Below are 23137 nucleotides of genomic sequence, written 5' to 3' on the forward strand. Positions count from 1 at the left end.
AGACTCCACATCTGTAGCTGAAATCCTGAGCCACTGCTAGACCAGCTGCATGGCCAGGGAAGTCTCTTCACCTCTCTAAATGTGACTACGCACTGGGGAAGCAGGGATAATAATTCCAATCTCACAAGGTTTTTGTGATTAAAAGAGATATTTTATATAAAACATTTGACACACAGAGGTTAAAACAAAAAACCTAAAAATTAAGTTCCTGCTGTTATAAGTTATAAGCTGTTCAGAGCTCAACATTCAAAGCCCAAACCATACTCCTTGAATATAACTGTGAGTGTTTCTGACAACTCTTTCTGGCTTTGATTAATTTTTTCTTTGGTAGTGAAACTGCAGCACTAAGGTGATAAAATCAGCAGCTGTAACTCGAAATAGACTTTTTTTGTCTTAAGAAAACCCCAAAACTCTGACATCTGAGCATGATCAAAGAGTAGAGTATCTAGAATGTTAACTCTCATATTAGTTCCTACACTAATTTTTTCCCCACATATCAATCAATGATTTCTTGAGTCTGACAAATAAATTTGAAAATGACAAATATGTCAATAGAAAAATGAACAAAGAAGATGAACAGAGAAAGAAAAACTGTCAATAAACAGGAAAAGCTTTAATCTCATTAATAATCAAAACAGGAAATTAATACAAAGACGTAATTTTTATTTAAAATTATTTTGTAAATTATAACAACCAGAAATGACAAGAGGGGATCAATTAATTTCACCTTTACACACAGTTGATGGAGTATCATTTGGTACAAACTTTTGGGAGTACAATCTGACATATCTGTCTCAAGAGTCCTAAAAATGTTTATGATTTTTGTGGTTGTATTTCCACTTCCTCTATATGAAATAATCAAAAAAACAAAATTTTATTTAAAATTTCCATTGTGGAATTATTATTCACAAAAGTGAAAAATGGAAATAACCTAAATATCCCCAAATCAAAATGTTTAAATAAATTTTGATAATACATATGACAGCATAATACTCTGTTTTAAATAATATTTAATTAGAGTAGCTCACTATAGATATTAAATGAAAAGTAGAGTCATAAAACATCTAGGATATGATCTTAATTTACACAGAAATAAAGATTAGGAGGAAATAAGACAAAATAGTAATAGTGGTTATCTCTGAGGTATCAAAGTAAAGATGATTTTTACATTTTTCAACACTTTTCCCTAATTTCCTATAAAGAACACATATTAATGCTATAATCAGAAACTAACAAAAAAGTTTTGTTAAAATCACTTTTTGCTCTGTTAAAATATTTAGTTCATAGGGAGTGCCTGAGGATATCATAGGGATATCTTCAGTCAGCTCTTCTGCCTATGCCTTTAAAATAACACTGATGGCAGAGTCTGGTATTCACCCACATGTGTGCTGCCATGTTACCCCATTGCTTACAGCAACTCTATTTTCAAGTCCAAAAATTGTAATTTGTGCTCTGAAAATAGGCTAGCATATTTGAAAGCAGGGCTACCCCTGAAAATTCAGATATATGAATATCACATAATGACTCCCACTCTACACTGGAATCTTACCTGATCTCGAGGACATAAACCAACACACTAGCGTAGCCTGATGATCTTTCTACAACATTTCCTCTCATCTTTTAATTTGTCTTAGAAGAGGGTCAAAACCGGCAGGGTGACTTTCTCTGACTGTGTAGAAGAGAATCAAGAAAATGCTGACTGCCCACTATGTGCATGACACTGTATTAAACAAGGGGTACCTCTAACCTGACTCAGCAAAATAAGGTTTGTTAATGCATTAATGGGTCTGTGTATAGACTGCAGATGTAAGCAAAATTCTCCATAAGCAAGCTTAATGCTATAGTAATCCAACAAAAAGAGCCAAAGCAGCCCATAAGTGCTCTCTTGTAGGTGATAAATGACCTTTCAAGTTGAACCAAATGCTTTCACCTAAAAAAGCAGGTGAGCAATGCCACATTTACAACGGGCTTTATCTGTGTACGGATAACAACCCTCAGTTGCAATTTCCTTTGCTAAGAGAAGAAATCACTACTCCCCGCTAATGAATGAAACAGAGCCTTATGTACCCTAATTTGATTTCATTTCTGTCTACCTTATGCCATTCTACAGACTGAAGATGATACACACAAAAAAACATTTTAATATGTACAGACATCCCTTACTTACATGGAAGTTATATAACAAAAGTAAATCAATTACTTGTAATTTTTAATTTTTTGTTTGTTTAATCAATGTTATAAATGCACATGATAAAAAAAAAGTAGTATAGGAAGAATTTAAATGAAAAGGATCTGTCCAGTCTCACTTCCCAGAGGCACCCATTTTTAACTATTTTTGTTCTTGTTTTTAGGATACTGTCTTAGGGCATTAACTCTAAAAATAGAGTGCTGCTCTTGATTAACCAATTTGAACAACTATCTGCTGACTTCCTGATTTATATAAGACTCCCTAGTTCATACACATGCATTCCAATTTGGGAAGTAGGGTCCAGTTTATTGAGGTGTAATTTACATATGGTAACATTCATCCTTTTTAGTATACAGTTTTATGAGTTTTGACAACTGCAGTTCAAATTTCCCCCCAAATTCCCTATACAGCTTGTTAGACAACTCCTCCTGCTACCCCAGCCCATAGCAAACAATGATGTTTTCTGTTATACATTTGCCTTCTCTAGAATGTCAAATGAATGTTGCCTTTTGATTCTGGCTTCTGCCATTTGCCTGAAGGCATTTGAGATTCATTCATGTTGTTGCATACAACAAAAGTTCATTGAATGAGGATGGACCTAGAGATTATCATACTAAGTGAAGTAAGTCAGAGAGAGAAAGACAAATATCATATGATATCACTTATAGGCAGAATCAAAAAAATATGATACAAATGAACTTTTTTACAAAAGAGAAAATGAGTCACACATGTAGAAAACAAACTTATGGTTACCGGGGGGAAAAGAGGGTGGGAGGGATAAATTAGGAGATTGGGATTGACATATACACACTATTACGTATAAAATAGATAACTAATAAGGACCTCCTGTATAGCACAGGAAACACTACTCAATACTCTATAATGACCTATGTGGGAAAAGGATCTAAAACTGTATATATAACTGATTCACTTTGCTGTACAGCAGAAACTAACACAACATTGTAAATCAACTATACTCCAATAAAAAATTTTTTTTAAAATTTTAAAGTTCATTGAATGAATGCTCAAGAGTTTGTTGATCCATTCACTAGTTAAAGGACATATTTCCCAAGTTTTTGCTGATTAGGAACAAGTCTGTAATAAACATTAATATACAGATTTTTATATGAAATGTTCCATTTCTCTTCTCTAAATATCTAGGAGTGGGATTAGTACATTTTACAGAAAGTGTATGTTTAACTTTATAGAAAGTTACCGGCGTTTTTCAAAGTGGCTGTACCATTTATATTTCTACCGGTAATGTATGAGAGTTCTAGGTATTTAGCCTTCCTGACAGCACTTGGTATTTTTATCTTGTTTCTTGTTTGTTGTTTTGTTTTATTTTGTTTTTTTCACCACTGGAACAGGTGTGCGGCGGCATGTCGTGGTTTTGATAAGCGTTTCCTCATTTTTTGGTGTGCTTATTTCCATTCAGATATCTTCCTTATACCTGTTCAGGTCTTTTGCCCACTTCTTATTGGGCTCTTTGTTTCCTTGTTATTGAGTCCTGAGAATTCTTCATATATTCCGATTCAAGTGCTTTATCAAATATGTGTCTTGCAAATATTATCTCCTGGCTTTCAGCTTGTCTTTTCATTCTCTTAGCAGCACCTTTCAAGGAATAAAAGTTTTAAATTTTGATAAAGTCCAATTTATCAATATTTTCTTTTATGGATCATTGTTTTGGTGCTCTCATCTAAAGATCTCATCCAAGATCACAAGATTTTCTTCTATGTTTTCTATTAGAAGTTTTTATAGTTTTAGATGTTATTTTTACATTTATTACCCATTCTGACTTAACAATTATAACCATGTCAGTCATGTTTTGAGGTTCTTTTTTCTCTTTTTTTGCCTATTTTTCTAGCATCATTTGTTGAAAAGATTGTCCTTTCTCTATTGAGTTGCCTTTATACTTTTGTAAAAGATCAATTGATCATAATGTGTAGATCTATTTCTCATTTCTTTATTCTATTCCATTAATCAATATTCCTCTCTCCTTTTGCCAGTAAAGCACTGTCTTAATTTTTGTAGATTTATAAGCCTTGAATCAGGCATTGTGAGATTCCAACTTTGTTCTTCTTTTTCAAAACTGATTGGTTATTTTAGCTCATTTGCCTTTCCATATATAGTAACTTTTTTTAAAAGTTTGGTGAATTCTGCAAAAATCCCTGCTGGAATTTTGATTGGGATGTTGACTGTGATTACACTGAATCTATAGACTTATTTGTAGATAACTGACTTATTAACAACATTGAGCCTTCAATTCTGTGAATATAGTATATCATTCCATTTATTTAGGTCTTTGAATCTTTCAACTGTGTTTTACAGTTTCCAAAATACAGATTTTCCACATATTTTGTTAGATTGATACCTAAATATTACATAGATTTTTAGATGCTACTGTAAATTGTTCCTTTTTTCCAATTTCTAATTTTTCATTGCTACTACATAAAAAGACAATTGATTTTTTATACTAACTGTGTATCATGCAACCTTGAACTTGAACAAGAAATTATTGGTTCTAATAATTTTTTGGAGATTCTTTAGTATTTTCTACATATAAAATCAAATCATCTGTGAATAAAGAAATTTTTGTTTATTCCTGTCTAATTCATATGACTTTTATACAGTTTTCTTATCTTAATGCATTGGCTAGGACTTTACATTTGGTATTTATTAGAAGTAATAAGAACAGACACCCTTGCCTTGTTCCCACACTTAGTGAGACGTATCCAGTCTTTCACAGCTAAGTACAATGTTAGCTGCAAGTTTTCTGAAAAAGCTCTTTCTCATGTTAAGAAAGTTCACCTTCTATTCTTAGTTTGGTGAGAGTTTTTATTACACTTTTTTTTTTTTTTTTTTTTTTGCGGTACGCGGGCCTCTCACTGTCGTGGCCTCTCCCGTTGTGGAGCACAGGCTCCGGACGCACAGGCTCAGTGGCCATGGCTCAAGGGCCCAGCCGCTCTGCGGCATGTGGGATCTTCCCGGACCGGGGCACGAACCTGCGTCCCCTGCATCGACAGGCAGACTCTCAACCACTGCGCCACCAGGGAAGCCCGAGAGTTTTTATTATAGACGTGAGTGCTGTCATCTGGGTTTTGTGCATCTATTGATATTGCCATATTTTTATTTTCTTTGGGCTACTGAAATGGTGAATTGTAATATCAGATTTCTGAATGTTGAAAGCCTTGTATACCCAGGTAAAACCCCACTTGATCATGATGTATTACCCTGTTATTATATTGTTGGATTCAATTTTATATTTTGTTGAAGTTTTTGCATCTCTATGAGAGATACTGGTCTGTAGGTTTTTTTCATTGAGATGTCTTTACCTAGTTTTGGTCTCAGTGTAATGCTGGTCTTATAAAATGAGCTGAAAAGTGTTCACTCTACTTCCATATTCTGAAAGAATTTGTGGAAATAGACATTATTCTTCTTAAAATGTTTTATAGAATTCGCCAGTTAAGCCACCTGGGACTGGATACTTCTTTGATAAAAGTTTTCAAGCTTTGAGCTATGAAATAAATCCCTCTGACTATTCAGTTACTTCTTGAGTAAACTTGGTAGTTTGTACTTTTTAAGAAATGTGTTCATAACCCTCCTACACTGTTGGTGGGAATGCAAGTTGGTACAGCCACTATGGAGAACAGTATGGAGATTCCTTAAAAACACTGTCGATAAAAATAGAGATATTATCATATGATCCAGCTGGATCCATATGATCCAGAAATCTCACTCCTGGGCATATAACCAGAGAAAACCATAATTCAAAAGGATACATGCACCCCAATGTTCACTGCAGCACTATTTACAATAGCCAGGACATGGAAGCAACCTAAATGCCCATTGATGGAGGAATGGATAAAGAAGATGTGGTACATATATATACAATGGAATATTACTCAGCCATAAAAGAGAATGAAATAATGCCATTTGTAGTGAGGTGGATGGACCTAGAGTCTGTCATACTGAGTGAAGTTAGTCAGACAGAGAAAGACACATATCATATGATACCACTTATATGTGGAATCAAAAAATGGTACAAATGAACCTATTTCCAAAGCAGAAATTGATTCATGGATGTAGAAAACAAACTTATGGTTACCAAGGGGGAAAAGGGGGAAGGGATAAATTGGAAGATTGGAATTGGCATATACAGACTAGTACATATAAAATAGATAACTAATAAAAACCTAGTGTACAGCACAGGGAGCTCTACTCAATACTCTGTAATGACCTATATGGGAAAAGACTCTAAAAAAGAATGGATATATACATATGTATAACTAATTCACTTTGCTGTACAGCAGAAACTAACACAACATTATAAATCAACTATACTCCAATAAAAAAAATTAATTAAAAAAAAAGAAATGTGTTCATTTATCTAAATGTCCTAATTGTGAGCATAAAAATGTTTGAAATATTCCCTTATTTTAATGTATGTAGGGTCTATAGTGATGTCATCTTTCACTTCTGACCTTGGTAATTTGTGTATTGCCCTTTTCCTTGGTAAATCTAGATAGAGGTAAACCAATTTTATTGATCTTTAAAAACAAAAAAGTTTTTTGGTTTCCTTGATTTTCTTTAATGTTTTCTATTTTCAATTTCCTTGGCTTCTCTTCTTACCTTTATTTCCTTCCTTCTGTTTGCTTTATTTGCTGTTCCTATAAATTTCACTCTAATCACTGCTTTGGGTATAGCCCACAGCTTTTGATATGTTGTGTTTTCATTTCCTTCCATTAAAAATATTATCTAATTTTTCTTTTGACTTCTACTTTGATCCATGAGTATTCAGAAGTTTATTGCTTAATTTCCAAATATTTGGGGATTTTCCAGGTAGGCTCCTGTTGTTGATTTCTAGTTTACTTCCATTATGTTCAAAGAAAATACCCTGTATATTTTAAGTTCTTTTAAATTTATTAGATTTGTTCTATGACCCACAATACGATCTATGTGGATTAACATTCTATGTGCACTTTAAAATTATGTATATTCTGTTGTTGATAGGAATGTTACACAAATGTCAATTAAGTCAAGTTGGTTAAAAGTATTTTTCAGATCTTATATATTCTTACTAATTTTTGGTCTGCTTATTTTATCAATTATGAGAGGGGAGTGTTGAAGACTCAAAATTTAATTATGGATTTGTCTTCTTTCAGTTCTATCAATTGCTGTTACATGAATTTTGAAGCTCTGTATTTAGGTGCATACGCATTTAAGATTATCATATCTTCTTGGTTAGTTATCTCCTTTATCATTATGGAACATCCCTTTCAACATTCCATTTTCTGAAGTCAATTTTGTTATTAAGATAGTCACTCCAGTTTTCTTATGATTATTGTTTGCATGGTACCACTTTTCTCATTCTTTTACATTTAACCTGTTTGTGTCTTTATAGTTAAAGTGCATTTCTCATATTGAAAGCGAGTTTTTCATAGACAGCATATAGTTAGTTCTTGTTTGTTTTTTCAATGTGATAGTCTCATCTTTTTAATTACTGTATTTAAACCACTTGCATTTAATGTAATTATTGATATGGTTGAATTAAAATCTACCATCTTGCTAGTTTCTTTCTATTTGTTCCATCTGTGTTTGGTGCCTTTGCCATTTTGTCATCATGTTTGGGGATTTAAAATTTTTCATTTTATTTTATGTACATTATTGGTTTCTTATTTATACCTTAATATTTTAATTTACACTTTACTCTTTTAGGCATTGCCCTTGATTGTAAAATATACATCTTTAATTAATTATAGTATAACTTCAAATAATACTATATAACCCTTCACATATAAGAAACTTAACAATTGTATATTCCCATTTCCTCCTTCCCATCCTTTGTGCTGAAGCTGTCATACATTTTATCCATACATATGCTATAAACTCACAGAGAATTGCTACTATTTTTGTTTCAGAGAGTCAATCATCTTTTAGAGTGATTAAAGTTAAGGAAAATTTTATTTTATATTTATCTTCATTTTGGCCATTTCCAGAGATCTTTACTTCACTCTGTGGATACAAGTCTCTGATGTTGTATTCATTCTGTCTGAAAAAGTTGCTTTAACATTTCTTGTAGTGCAGGTCTTGTGGTAATAAATTCTCAGTTTTTATTTGTCTGAAAATGTCTGTTTCTCCTTCATTTAAAAGGATAACTTTATGTGGTATGGAATACTGAGCTGACAGTTTTACACTGTACTTTAAAGTTGTCACTTTATTGTTTTCTGATTTGCATAGCTTCTGATGAGACATCTGCTTTAATTCTTAACTTTGTTCCTTTGTAATGTTATAGGTCTATTTTATTTGGGCTTCCTTCAAGATTTACTCTCTATCTTATCTGATCAAATTGTATATGATACGTCTAATAGTGTGGGGTTTGGAAGGAGAGATATTTATCCTGCATGGGCTTCTCTGAGTCTCTGTGATTGATGATTTGATGTCTTTCATTATATTTAGAAAATTATTCATCAATCTCTTCAAATATTTCTTCTATCCCATTCTCTTTTCCACCTGATTCCATTTACACATATGTTATGCCACTTGATATTGTATTACACCTCTTGGATGCCCTATTTTTGTTCTTTTCATTCTTCCGTCTTTACCTCCTGGCACCTTCCACTTTTGTGCAATGACTTTATAATAGTAAAATTACATAATTATAAGGTAATTTCTATTGTTCCATCTTCAAGTTCATGATTCTTTCTTCGGCTGTGTTAAGTCTACTGAAAAGCACATCAAGAACATTCTTCCTCTCATGTTTCATATCTAGCATTTCCATTTGACATTTTCTTACACTCTATCTTTCTGCTAAAATGCCATGTCTGTTCCTGCATATTTTTTTTCTCATCAGGCATACGCTAACATGGTGCTTTATTTCTACTAAACATAAAATCAGGAAACAGAAGCAAACAAATGAAATAAACCACCTAATCAGTTTTAAAAGATAAAAATGGGCTCCAGGGTAGAGTAGAATCTAGTAAAATTGAAAAGAATAAATAATGCCAAAAGCACACAGTAAATGAAGCCTGTTTCAAAGCAAAAAGACTAAATTAAAAATAAAAACTTTCAGGGAGCACAAGAAGCATGTATTAAGCTGAGCAAGTTGTGAATAGGGAGGAATTCAACACCTGTTTGGGAAGCCTTTTCCATTTAGGACTCATAAACCAAGCTCCATCATTTAAGCTTTAATCCTTTGAAAAAACAAGCCTTTATCAATAAAGGTGCCTCACTCTGTCAATTTTCTTTCACTTAGGATGGCACTCAGAGTGCAAATGATGTTCATGCATATTTTTCACCTTTTCCACACAGCTTTTAATCACAGTTATTTTTAATTCCCTGTATGATAGTTCCAATATCTTCATCATATCTAAACCAGGTTCTATTGAGTGCCCTGTCTCTGGACAGTAAGGTTTTTTCCTTGATTATTTGTGTTTCTAATAATTTTTGGTTGATGTCAAATATAATCATACTATTGGTAAATGTAATCATATTATTATATGGTCTTTACATTAAAGTAGGAGATGTCATGGGATAAAGAGGGGAGTAAAGTAGGAAGAATGAAGTGTCAGGTATAAAGAGTGAAGTATGAAATAGTACAATATTGACTCAAAATAAACATTAAGTTAAGAAAGAATACAGTTAGGTCTAGAGTAACCTAATTCATTATTATTAATTATAGGTTACTCTAGATACACTAAAAATAACAATAATTAAAACAGAGTGTAAATAAATCCATAAAGGAAATAAATGGAATATGCCCCAAAAATGATCAAACAAAAAGAAGGCAAAAGAGAAGAAACAGAGGAACAATAGAAAGACAGACAAATAGCAAGATGGTAGGCTTAAATCCATATCAATAATTACACTAAATGTTAATGGGCTAGCCATTTAATTTGATGCAATATCTGCCTCAAATTAAATGCAGATACTGTCATATCGTTAAAGGATAAAAATCAAGAACCAACTGAACATTATATACAAAGGGTGCACTTCAAATATAAAGATACAGGTGGGTTGTAAGTAAAAGGATGGGGAAAATATACATGCAAATATGAAGCATGGTTATAATAATATCAGAGAGAATAGACTCAAGACAAGGAGTATTACTGAGATGAAGAGAGAGATTTTGTAGTAATTAAATAGTCATTGCATCAGGTAGACAGACAACTCTAAATGTGTATGTGTCTAATAAGAGAGTTTCAAAACACATGAAATAAAAACCGACAGAACTAAAGGGAGAGAGAGACAAATCCACAAGTACAGTCGGAGATTTTTAATACTCCCCTCTCAGTAAAAATGTGATGATGTGAACAACACTATCAACAAACTTTACCTAGTTGGCATTTACAAAGCAACACACTCAGCAGCCAAAACTAATCTACGGTGAAAAAAATAAGAACAGCAGATGCCTTTGGGAGTATGGCATTGAGAAATGACTGGGTAAGGACGTGAGTAAACTCGTTGTGGTGACGTTTAACATTAACATCTTGAAGAAGATTAAGTGACTGCACTTCTCAACACCAAGAATGCACACATAAGACTTGTGAATGTCATTATATGTAAATGTTTCATCAAAAGAGAATAGTGTTGTGTTTGTAAGTGTTTGCACATATTGAATTTGTGTAATAACATGCATGCTTAGAGAATAGTGTACTGCTATTTGTAATTTATTTAAAAATGCATCAAAAATAATATATATTAATGAATAGAGAGATAAATGGATGTATATGGACAAAGCAAGTATAATCTAGTTGGTGAATGTATCAGTAGTAACTATAAAATTCTTTCAATTCTGGTGTATGAAAAGCTTAATAATAAAATTTGGAGAAAAATGAAAATAAAAGCTTTTCCAGAAAACAAAAATAGATTAGAAATGGATAAAGAAGATGTGGTACACATATACAATGGAATATTACTCAGCTATAACAAGGAACAAAATAATTTTGCAGCAACATGGATGGATCTAGAGATTGCCATACTAAGTGAAGTAAGTCAGACAGAGAAAAGACAAATATCATATGATATCACTTATATGTGTAATCTAAAAAAGTGGTACAAATGAACCTATTTACAAAACAGAAGTTGAGTCACAGATGTAGAAAACAAACTTATAGTTACCAGAGGGGAAAGGGGAGGGAGGGACAAACTGAGAGATTGGGATTGACATATACACACTACTATATACAAAATAGATAACTAATAAGGACCTACTGTATAGCACAGGGAACTCTACTCAATACTCTGTCATGACCTATATGGGAAAAGAATCTAAAAAGAGTGGATATACTATATACAATAGATAACTAATAAGGACCTACTGTATAGCACAGGGAACTCTACTCAATACTCTGTCATGACCTATATGGGAAAAGAATCTAAAAAGAGTGGATATATACATATGTATAACTGATTCAATTTGCTGTAGAGCAGAAACTAACACATTATTATCTACTCCAATAAAATTTTAAAAAATAATGTATTGTCATCAGAACTGAGCTACGAGAAATGTTAAAAGAAGTCCTTCAGGCTGAAAGAAAGTGACACCAGTTGTAAATTCAGATCCACACAAAATAATGAAGAGCAATAAATGGAAATGATAAATAGGTGGGTAAACACAAAATACCACATTCATTTTTTTCTTCTATTTTTTGGGGGCTGCATTGGGTCTTTGTTGCTGCGTGTGGGCTTTCTCTAGTTGTGGCAAGCAGGGGCTACTCTTCATTGTGGTGTGCAGGCATCTCATTGCTTCTCTTGTTGCGGAGCACAGGCTCTAGGCGCATGGGCTTCAGTAGTTGTAGCACGTGGGCTCAGTAGTTGAGGCGTGCGGACTCTAAGGCACCCGGGCTACAGTAGTTGTGGCGTGAGGGCTCAGTAGTTGTGGTTCACAGGCTCTAGAGCTCAGGCTCAGTAGTTTTGATGCACGGGCTTAGTTGCCCCGTGGCATGTGGGATCTTCCTGGATCAGGGATCGAACCCGTGTCCCCTGCATTGGCAGGCAGATTCTTAACCACTGCACCACAAGGGAAGCCCCCACATTCATTTTTTAATTCACTTAAAGGTAATTACATCAACTATACTTCAATGGAAAAGTTAATAAAACTAAAAACAAATAAATAAATTAAATTAAATATTTAAAGCCAAAATAATAACTTGTCCCAAGGTTTATAAAATATTTAGAAGTAAAATATATGAGATTAACAGCACAAAGGACAAGAAGACAGAAATGGAAGAATATGATAATAATGTTCTTAGATTAAACTATGATAATTTAAAGATGGATGTTATAAATCTTGCAGTAATCACTAAAAACAAAGAGATGTAGCTTATAAGCTAGTATTAGAAATAATATAGGGGCTTCCCTGGTGGCGCAGTGGTTGAGAGGCTGCCTGCCAATGCAGGGGACGCGGGTTTGAGCCCTGGTCTGGGAAGATCCCACATGCCGCGGAGCAACTGGGCCCGTGAGCCACAATTACTGTGCCTGCGCGTCTGGAGCCTGTGCTCTGCAACAAGAGAGGCTGCGATAGTGAGAGGTCCACGCACCGCTATGAAGAGTGGCCCCCGCTTGCCACAACTAGAGAAAGCCCTCGCACAGAAACCAAGACCCAACACAGCCATAAATAAATAAATTAATTAATTTTTTAAAAAGAAATAATATAGAATACTAACATTTAGTCAATTAAATGAAGGCAAAAAAAGGAAGAAAGAGAAGGAGGGATATAAACATAATAAGATGACAGATTTAAACATAACCACATTGATAAATGCATTAAATGTATATGGTCTAAACACTACATTTAAAAGACAAGTATGGAAGACTGGATGAAAAACAATACCTAACCATTTGCTCTCTTCAAGTAACCATCTATACACATACACAAACACACACATTCATATATACATATGTATATATATGTATATGTACATGTATATATGTATGCATGTATACATATGTACACATAAAGTTAAGAATATGAGGATGGGAAATCTATAAGATGCAGACATTCAGCACAAGATAGCTGAAATAGCTATATTAATAGTAAAAAAAAAGGATAGATATACAAATATTAAGCATAGCTGGGATGTCTATATTAATTTTGACAGAGTAGACTTTAAAGCAAAGAAGACTGCCAGTGATAAAGAAAGACATTTCATGATAATAAATATTACCAGGGATAAAGCAAGTGGTTTCCTAATGCTGAATATACATCAGGAGGACATAATAATCTTAATGTGTCATGTACCCATTAACAAACTTTTCAAATACATAAAGCAAAAATTGGAAAAACTAAAAAGAAGAATAGCTGAATTCAAATGTAAGTTGAAGATGTCAACAATCCTCTCTCAGTGATTGATAAAATAAGAAGACAGAAAATAAGTAAAGATATAGATGACTTGAATAACATGTTAAGCAACTTGACCTGAATAACATTTATAGAACACTCCACCCTACAACAACAGAATACATATTATTTTCAAGTGCACGTGGTACATTCACCAGGTCAGACACATGCTAGGTTCTGAAACAAATAAAAATGAAATTTAAAAAACTGAAATCATACAGCTGATGTATTTCATCCCCAATGGATTTAAATTAGAAGTCAATAACAAAATGATCTGGAAATTCCCAAAATATTTGGAAATTAACCAACAGATATCTAAATAACCCACAGGTCCCAGAAAAATCACAAAAACTAGAAAATATTTTGAACTCAATGAAAACAAAAACACAGTACAGCACAATTTATGGATGAGCTGAAACAGTTGCTGAGAAGGAAATTTAGAGCTTTAAATGCTTATAGCAGAAAAGAAGGAAGTGAATGACTTAAGAAAGAGTCAGCAAACTATGGCCCACTGGCTGTCCCACTTGTAAATAAAATTTTATTGAAACACAGCAACACCTATTTATGTATTGTCTATGCCTGCTTTTATACTACAATGGCAGAATTAAGTAGCTGCAGCAGAGACGGTAGGGTCCATAAGACTAAAATATGTACTATCTGACCCTTTAAGAAAAAGTTTGTCAACTCTTGATCTAAGGTACCCACTTAAGAAGATAGAATAAAAAAGAATAAATTCAAAGTAAGTAGAGAAAAGAAATAGTGATGATAAGAGCAGAAAACAATTGAAGGAAAAAAACAACAAAGAAAATCAATAAAACCAAAAGTTTTTTATTTGAAAGAAATCAATAAAATCGATAAACCTCCAGCTAGACTGATCAAGGGAAAAAGAAAGAATATTCAAATTCTCAATGTCAAGAATATAAGAAGGGACAGCACTACAAATACTATAGGTATTAAAAAGGTAATAAGGAAATATTATGAAAAACTATGATAAAGACAATATCCAAAGGAGAGTTCAGGAAAACTAATGCTAAAGGAGCATCTCATCTTGATTTGTCACAGTAACTCTCAATCCTTTTAAAGAGGTCCAACTGTTTTAACAAAGTCAACTTTCTTCTATGTGCAAAAAAGCAATGCCTTTCAATATAATATAGCTAATATATCTAGAGAACAGCTGTATCTAGAGAACAGCTATAAAAGGGAGAGAGGTTCATTCAACTATGCATTTATTATTCTGTAAGGAATCTTCTGCTAATCATATAATTATTCTTTTTTCAGTGTTTCAAATTTAGAGTGTATTGTCTATTTCCTGGAAATACACACTCTTGATTCCAAGTGGAATTTGAGTGAGAATGCAGTCTCACTATGATTTTAGAGAGGCAAAGTTTCACAGTGTAGATCTTTACTCTTGAAGAGAAATAATGGGAATGGAAAGAAGGAAAAAACACATTTCTGGGGGATCAGGCCAGGAAAATGTCATCAGATAAAGTTATGAGATGTGATGAGTTAATATTCTTTAATATATGTTGGCTCTGTTTGAAAACAATCTGGCTCCTGAAAGCTGTGTTAATCTGGATTACCACCCTCTGAGTTAACATCTCTAACATAAGCATGCATTTATGGAACTAAACATTTTGCATTAAAATGATGATTGTCCAGATCCTGATGGATTAGATTTTTTTCTAATCTGGTTTTTGACCAAAGTATTAATTCAATCATGGCATTGAATGAAAAATTTATAAGGAACTTAATCAGCATACAGAGATGTAGCATCTATCTCTGTCATTTTACCTTAGCATGAGACAAGAATGATAAAACAGATTAGAAGAAAATATATGTGTTTCACTTTCAAAATTAGAGAACCTAATCATTTTCTTGATGTGAAAAGTTTAATGAAAAATTAGACTGATCTAATTTGGGATGCTTAAGTCACTGGCAAATTTAAATTGTTTTAAAAAAACTAATAAGCCAAGCTCTTGAGTCATACGGAATGATTCACCCATGAATTCTTGAGGGGATTAATTTAAAACAGTTCCGAAGAAACAGCATCTTCACATACCTACTCTAAAAAAACAGAAGAGAACAACAGAAAAGGGAAATTATTCTAGAGGAGAAAAAGGGAAGCATCAGGACAGAATAGAACCTTGTTAGCCTGGTTGGCCAATCAGAGTAGATGAATTCAAGAGCCACATGATAAGGCAAAAGAGTGAAAAATAATGGAGTATTGGCTTCTATGAAAATAAAGTCTTCCTTGTCTCTTTCACACTCCTACTCACCTCCTCCCTCTCTTTTACTTTTTGCTGGATCCCTAAGTGAGAGGAGTAGTGATCTGTATTGTTCCGGTTCCAGGGAACCGAGAGACGCACGCGCTTCAGGGATCCAGCTTCCAAAGAACATGAAAGGCACAGGGCTCATGGTCATGACCCTGTCTCCTACTTCTTTTCATAGCAAAAGCGTGGGAAGGGCAGGATCTGCTTCCTCATAGAAGAGAACCAGCCACCTAACTCCACAGACACTCCACCTTTCCCCACTTAGCAGTCACCCCTGAGATTATGGCCTGGAACTCCTGTCAGAGCTGCCATGAAGGTTGAACTACCATGAGCTACTCGAGATAGAGGTCCCCTGCTTTGTCACTCTGGCTTCATCCATGCATTGCAAGACCTTTTGTTGGTAGCATAGTGTCAGGATCCAGGATTCTGACTTATCACAACCTCCCTTTCTTTATCCTAGGCTATTTAGTTGTTCAAAGTTTAGAAAAAGGGAGAATATTAGAGTTCTGCCATGCAATTTGTGGCCAAAGTACCAGGCAACAACAACAAAAAGTTATTTTTCCTTATTTTCCCTCTCTTTTCTAGATGCCCCCCTTAGTAAGCCATCTTAGACTGGAGGAGAGGCACAGCTGAACCAAGACTGTATTTAGGTATTCCTAGGTCCCTTAACAAAAGAGTAATTTCTTTTTTTATTATTATTATATTTACTTTTTAACAGCTTTATTGAGATAAAATAATATACCACACAATATGTCAAAGTATGTAATTTGACGGCTTTAGTACATTCATATAGTTGTGCATCTATCTGGAATTTCTATATCATTTATGGACATATCCCAATTTTTTTTTAATAAATTTATTTATTTATTTTTGGCTGCGTTGGGTCTTTGTTGCTGCACACGGGCTTTCTCTAGCTGCGGCGAGTGGGGGCTACTTTTCGTTGTGGTGTGCGGGCTTCTCATTGCAGTGGCTTCTCTTGTTGCAGAGCACAGGCTCTAGGCGCGCAGGCTTCAGTAGTTGCGGCACGTGGGCTCAGTAGTCGTGGCTCACGGGCTCTAGGGCGCAGGCTCAGTAGTTGTGGCGCCCGGGCTTAGTTGCTCCGTGGCATGTGGGATCTTCCCAGACCAGGGCTCAAATCCGTGATCCCTGCATTGGCAGGTGGATTCTTAACCACTGTGCCACCAGGGAAGTCCCATCCCAATTTCTTAAACAATGTAAAGATAAACCTTGAGATTTTTAGTATTTGCTGTGAAAAATTTTAAACATGAAATCCCAATGGATAAAAAATCCAGAAAAAGATATAAAAGATAAGGAATGATAAATACACACTCTGTGCTTAGAACTTTTCCTTTTTTTCCTATTTAGTTCTGTTTTCCATTTATATTTGAAAATTAATCCTATTGTTTATTTATTAAAACAAACTCTTTATATTCATGTGAACCCGTTTGAGTCTTTAATGATCCATGCCTACAGTTCACTTATAGGACACTTTTCCCCTGCAAACCTCGAAATGAAGCCAATGCTAATTATTTGGTAGCAGGTCAAGACTTAGCTAGAGCAGGAACTAAACATCCTCTGGCTGATGCTTATGTATCCCTGTCCCTCTCCTGAAGGACTCAAGATCATTCTTTTAGGAAGATGCTCTGGAACCATAAACTGTCAGATTATCAGGTCCTGTGTGACTCTAGTTGTTCTCCTCTCTTCTAACCTTTCCTTATTTACAATAAGAGACGCAAGTTCTGCCAAGAAAAGTACAACAACCTGGATCTCAGCCGCTGCCTAGAAGTTTTTTAAAGAGAAACACATGAATGTTTATGCAAAAGGAAAACACAGTTGGCCCTCTGTAGCCACAGGTTCCGCATCTGCAGATAGAACCAACCAACTCCAGAGAGTTCCAAAAAAGCAAAAGTTGAATTTGCCATGCACTGGTAACTCTTTACATAGGTTTTACATTATATTTACAACTATTTACATAGTGTTTACACTGTATTGAGTATTATAAGTAATCTAGATGATTTCAAGTACAATACATGGGAGGATGTACGTAGATCATATGTAAATACCACACCGTTTAACATAAGGGACCTCAAGTTTCAAATTTCAGTATCCCGGGAGTCCTGGAACCAGTCCCCCTGTACTCTAAAAATGCATTTGAAAGCAACAATCACATTCAAAAGACCATAACTTTGGGCAAAACCAACTGCTTTCACATAACAATAAATCATTTGCAGAGAGTCTAGAGAGTATTGTTTCTTTTTCACACATCCTTTTATGTTAAGGTACTCATGTAAGATTAGGAAAGGCTGGGTATCCCCCTCTGTTGACTCAGAAGGACATTCAGTGCCAAGACTTGGAAGTGATCTATTCAGAGATACACATGGGGATGGCAGCAAAGCTAGAACAGAAGTTTTAAGAGATGAGAACTAGAAAATAAGTGTATTCTCTAATGCAAGAGCCGGGAATACATATATCTGAAGCAGTTCATCTCACCACAATATTTATTTAATGTTGGGCTGCCAGATAAAAGTACAGAATACCCAGTTAAACTAGAATTAAACAGCAATTAAGTTTTAATATATGTATGCCCCATGTCATATTTGTAACATACTTATACTAAAAAATTATTTGTTGTTTATCTGAAATTCAATTTAACTGGGCATGCTGTGATTCACTAAATCTGTGACTCTATTTAATGTGTCTTTTAAAATTATCTAAAGGGAGTTCCCCAGTGGTGCAGTGGTTAAGAATCCACCTGCCAATGCAGGGGACATGGGTTTGATCCCTGGTCCAGGAAGATCCCACATGCCGCAGAGCAACTAAGCCTGTGCGCCACAACTACTGAGCCTGTGCTCTAGAGCCTGTGAGCTACAACCACTGAGCCCGTGAGCCACAACTACTGAAGCCCACATGCCCAGAGCCCGTGCTCCACAACAAGAGAAGCCACCACAATGAGAAGTCCGCGCACCACAACGAAGAGTAGCCCCCGCTCACTACAACTAGAGAAGGCCCACACCCAGCAATGAAGACCCAATGCAGTCAAATAAATAAATTATATTTAAAAATAAATAAATAAATAAAATTATCTGTAAATGCCCTTGGCTTTAGATTTTTAATCTTCAGGTCAGACTTATCCCCTGATCTCCAGACTCATAAAACCAATTGCTCACATGACATCTCCACCCCAGTACCTATTAGACATTTAACACTCAACATACCCAACACTGAGCTCCAGCTCTCTTCCACCATGCCCCACCTCTCCCCAGGCCTACTCCGCCTGCAGTCAACCTCACCTTTTACTTAATGGCCTATTATTCTATTGCTTGGGTCAAAATTTTGTGTCATCCTTTGCTCCTCTCTTACTCTCACACCTCAAATCCTGTATTTTTGTGTCATTGTAGAAAATCGGAGGAACTCTGTTTTATACTTCTGTAAGTTTGAGGCTAGAAAACAGGTTCAGGCAGTGCAATCAATGAAGAAATATGTTCCCAAGGACTTCTGCACAGAGTTTCTCCTAGTCCAGAGAAGTCTCTTTTTTGGAACCAGGGAGCCTCTTGCTACACTTGTGTCAATCAACCAATAAATGACCATGCTTAAAGAAGGGCAAAGGTGCCATCTTCTGCATTAGAAACTCAATCCAAGGCTTTCACTTTTACTTCCAGCACAGTTTAAAATGTATAGTAGGAACTGCTAACTGCTGTTAAGTGGGGGGGAAAAAAAAACTCACTACCTGAAACCCCTACCCCACTCTGGTTATTAAATGAAACAGTTATCTTTTCACCTTTAAAGTAACAGCATCTAGCTTTCTGGACTCTTAATAATCGTTTCTATCCAGAAGACAAAGGAGTTTCATGAAATTAGTAGAAAACAGACAATGTGTAAATCTGTATAATGTCCAAGTCCAGCTTCAAATTTGAGAACTCCAGGGCATTTTCTGGCAATTCTTTGTTTAATACACAGGATAAATGTTGTGAGGTCATGTCAGGTCTTTCTTATCAACATCAAGGAACCCAGAAACTAGATAATAAGAGCAACACAGAGCAGCCTAATTTTTTTAGCCAGTCCAGACCAATAAATAGTTTCTCTAAGTTTCCACCAGACCAGCGGTTACCCTCTGAGATTCTCACCAAGGAGCAATGATTTCTACTCTGCTGTCAAGGCTTGACATACCTAAGGTGCTAGAGATGCTGGGGAAGAACAGCCAAAGCAAAAAGGGTTTATTCGTTCATCAATATCTTCAGATATTTAAGGTCCTAGGCTTGGTGCTCAACACAGCCAAATTGGAAAGTAGTGTTTTCTGTCTTGTGGTTTTGCTATGTCACTGTCAATAGCAACTTCTCATATAACATGTCAGCAATGGCATGTACATCTCCAAAACATGGTAAATATGATTAACAATGCAATTTATAAAAGTGACCAGGTCAAGGGCTTCCCTGGTGTTGCAGTGGTTGAGAGTCCACCTGCCGATGCAGGGGACACAGGTTCGTGCCCCGGTCTGGGAAGATCCCACATGCCACAGAGAGGCTAGGCCCGTGAGCCATGGCCGCTGAGCCTGCACGTCCGGAGCCTGTGCTCCACAACGGCAGAGGCCACAACAGTGAGAGGCCCGCGTGCCGCAACAACAACAAAAAAAGTGACCAGGTCAAAGATAATGAAGGTAGCCACATGAGAAAAACAATTTAAAAGATTAAATAAATAAATAACCTTGAATCCCTCTATCAAATAATCAAAGATTTGTATAAAAAATAAGAATCAAAAATGAAGATTGCAATATACTTTTTTTTTCCTGGGGGACACAAAGAGGAGTAAAATTTCTTAAACAGGTTTCAGAATGATTGCATTCTACATAGAAAAGTTCATTGTTAAAGTTCAATTTTGATAAGTACTTCTCTACTGTATTGCCACATTATCTCCATATCAGGCATTTTTCTTAGCCTTCAAATTTTAAGGAAACAATCAAATTTGAATGGATGATCTTTTTTTTTTTTCTTTTTTGCACATTTCAATGTCAAAAGTGTCCATGCCTTTTTAAGAACATAGCAGGCAGGGCATGTGTGTCCTATGTTGCTGTGCCCAGGGTCTCTGAAATCTTCTAAAGATTCTGTCATATAACAAAATATACCTTTCAAGCTAGCTAAAAAATAATTGAGTCTATTTTTTTAAATGTCTGCAACAAAGCTATTAGCTCCCTGAAATAAAAAGGGTTTGTACAGATAGCCTTCAGAGGCAACTTCACAGGTGTCCAGTTAAAACTGTGATCTCCAGAAGACTTTGTGTGTGTAAATTCTATTAAGTCATCAAGAGCACTTTGAGTATTCCAAGTCAGTGGAGTTTCTGCCCATTTCTCAGAAAGACCTTCCCATAGTCATTTTTCTTCCCAGTGATGAATTTACTAACTCTGAATGCAAATACTTCCCTTTATCCCATCATCTTCCTGACAAGTCTCTGGGTAACTGCTTCCTAACAGGCTGTGCCTTTTCAAAGATAACTGAAATGTTTTCATCCTAATATTGTATCAACTGATCACTTCCAACAATCAAATTTTCATTTGAATATTGTATTTGGTGAGTCTCTCAGACCATCTAAAACACTGAATCTGCACGTGACAGCAATCATACTATTCAAAACATTCTCCTGCACATGTCACTAAGAGGAAAACTACCTACCCTGGAGTATAGCTATTAATGTCAAACAGACTGTCATCGGAGAAAACAAAAATGCATCAAAATCAGCTTCAGACAAAGTACAGCCCTACGGAAAAACACCAGGTTTTTATGTGCAAATGTCTTAAATGTCTGATTGACACGTTTAAAGAATGAGTTAGCAAGGAATCTGCTCCTGGTCTCTCTCCATAACCCAGAATAATGTGATAATGAAAAGAATTTTAGAGTTAAAGGGCTTTTCATCATAGCACACTATATGCATTTACCCCAGTTTCTAGTAAACATTATGAGGAAATGTTTAATTTCTAGCTTGGGCCGAGGGCTCTATTTAGCCTATCAAAGCACAGACCTGTCGTAAACGCTGGGACTCTTGCCAGAAATTTTTTTTCCTGCAGCTCTTAGTAAAGATCATACCTCGAAAGCATTGTGCCTTGCAAACCACGCAGATTTAAGCTCCCACTCCCGCCTACAGAGCTTGGCACCAGCGGCTTTTGAGGTATCCCTCATCTCCTAAAACTCTGACTGAATCGCCACCACCACTCCCCACTCTCCCACCACCGCCGTGTCGTCATCCTTGCTCAGCTCTCCGGAGCTCAGCACGGAGCGTCCCCCAAGCCCCTGCAGAGTGAACTCACGGTGCCACCCAACTCCCAGCCCTGCACACACCCACAAACACTCTCCTACTCCCTCCGCTACAATCTGCCCCAAAATGTGTCACCCACCTCACCCCTAATCCCATACCCCAAAATCCCTGGAGCTCTTCCCCCCTCCTGGTGGCTTCATCCCCAACACACCTGTCTACCCCGCTGGCTGACTTCAGATGCCCACGCTGCGCCCTATCCCGCGCCCCCTCATTCTAACTGGCGCTTCGCACTCCGCACCGAGGAAGGTCAGTTTGCTCGGAGCACCTTCTTTCCCCACCCCTTGCCCACCCGCAGACCGCCCTCGACGCCCACCCTCACGGGCGCGGAGAAAGGTCGCCTGTAGTACCTGCCGAGAGCGCGGCGGCCGCGACGAGCAGCAGGAGAGCCTGGCGAAGCGCGGCGCGGAACGCTCGGGACATGGCCACCAGGCGCCGCGCCCGGGCTGCGAGGCCCCGGAGCCGAGCGCGACGGCCGGGGCGGCGCGGGCCGCTTTGAAGTTCCCGGGGCGCAGGAGGGAAGCACTGCCCGACACCCTTTTGAAGTGTGCGGTTGGCTCTAATCAGCGCGGGCGTCCCCCTCCCCTGCCTCCCCCATCCCCCGCCCCCGCGGCTGGCGGTGCGCGGCGCTCCAGCCACTGGCCCCGGCAGCCCGGCTGGCAGGGGGGCGGGGGGGCGACAGAGCCCGCCCCTGCCGCGCCTCCGCCCCCTCGGCCCTCCGGCAGCCGCACTGGGCCTGCCGCTGCCGGGCTGGCGGGCAAGGGCGGCCCACAGGAGAAGCAGTGAGATCGCAGAGAAGTGGGGGCGTGGGGGGCGCAGGGGGAGGCAAAGAAAGTAGGTGGGGTGGCGCGGAGTCCCCAAGACTGGATACGCTGAGAAGGGCGTCGGGACAGGAAGGAAAGCCCTACTGAGACTTCAGGAAGACTTAAACCCTGCAGCAGTTGCTTCCTGTTGCTCCGCTCTATAGTCTCCTACAGAAGATCCACGCGTCGGTCTCGACACTCATTTGTTGTCCAGTGCCCTAAAGGTTTTCTAACTAGA

General features: G+C 36.8%; 1 protein-coding gene across 1 annotated transcript in view; it reads right to left on the reverse strand.

Moving 5' to 3' along the window:
- The window catches only part of ACVR1C (activin A receptor type 1C), an 86274-nt gene extending 63521 nt beyond the window's left edge, over positions 1-22753 (reverse strand). Inside the window, exon 1 of the mRNA XM_007446444.1 lies at positions 22447-22753. Within this exon, the coding sequence (XP_007446506.1) occupies positions 22447-22519 (73 nt within the window). The 5' untranslated portion in view covers positions 22520-22753. The remainder of the gene's footprint in view (positions 1-22446) is intronic.
- Between the last annotated feature and the right edge of the window lie 384 nt (positions 22754-23137).

The sequence above is a fragment of the Lipotes vexillifer genome, unplaced genomic scaffold (assembly GCF_000442215.2).
Source record: "Lipotes vexillifer unplaced genomic scaffold, Lipotes_vexillifer_v1.1 scaffold173, whole genome shotgun sequence".
NCBI lineage: Eukaryota > Metazoa > Chordata > Mammalia > Artiodactyla > Lipotidae > Lipotes > Lipotes vexillifer.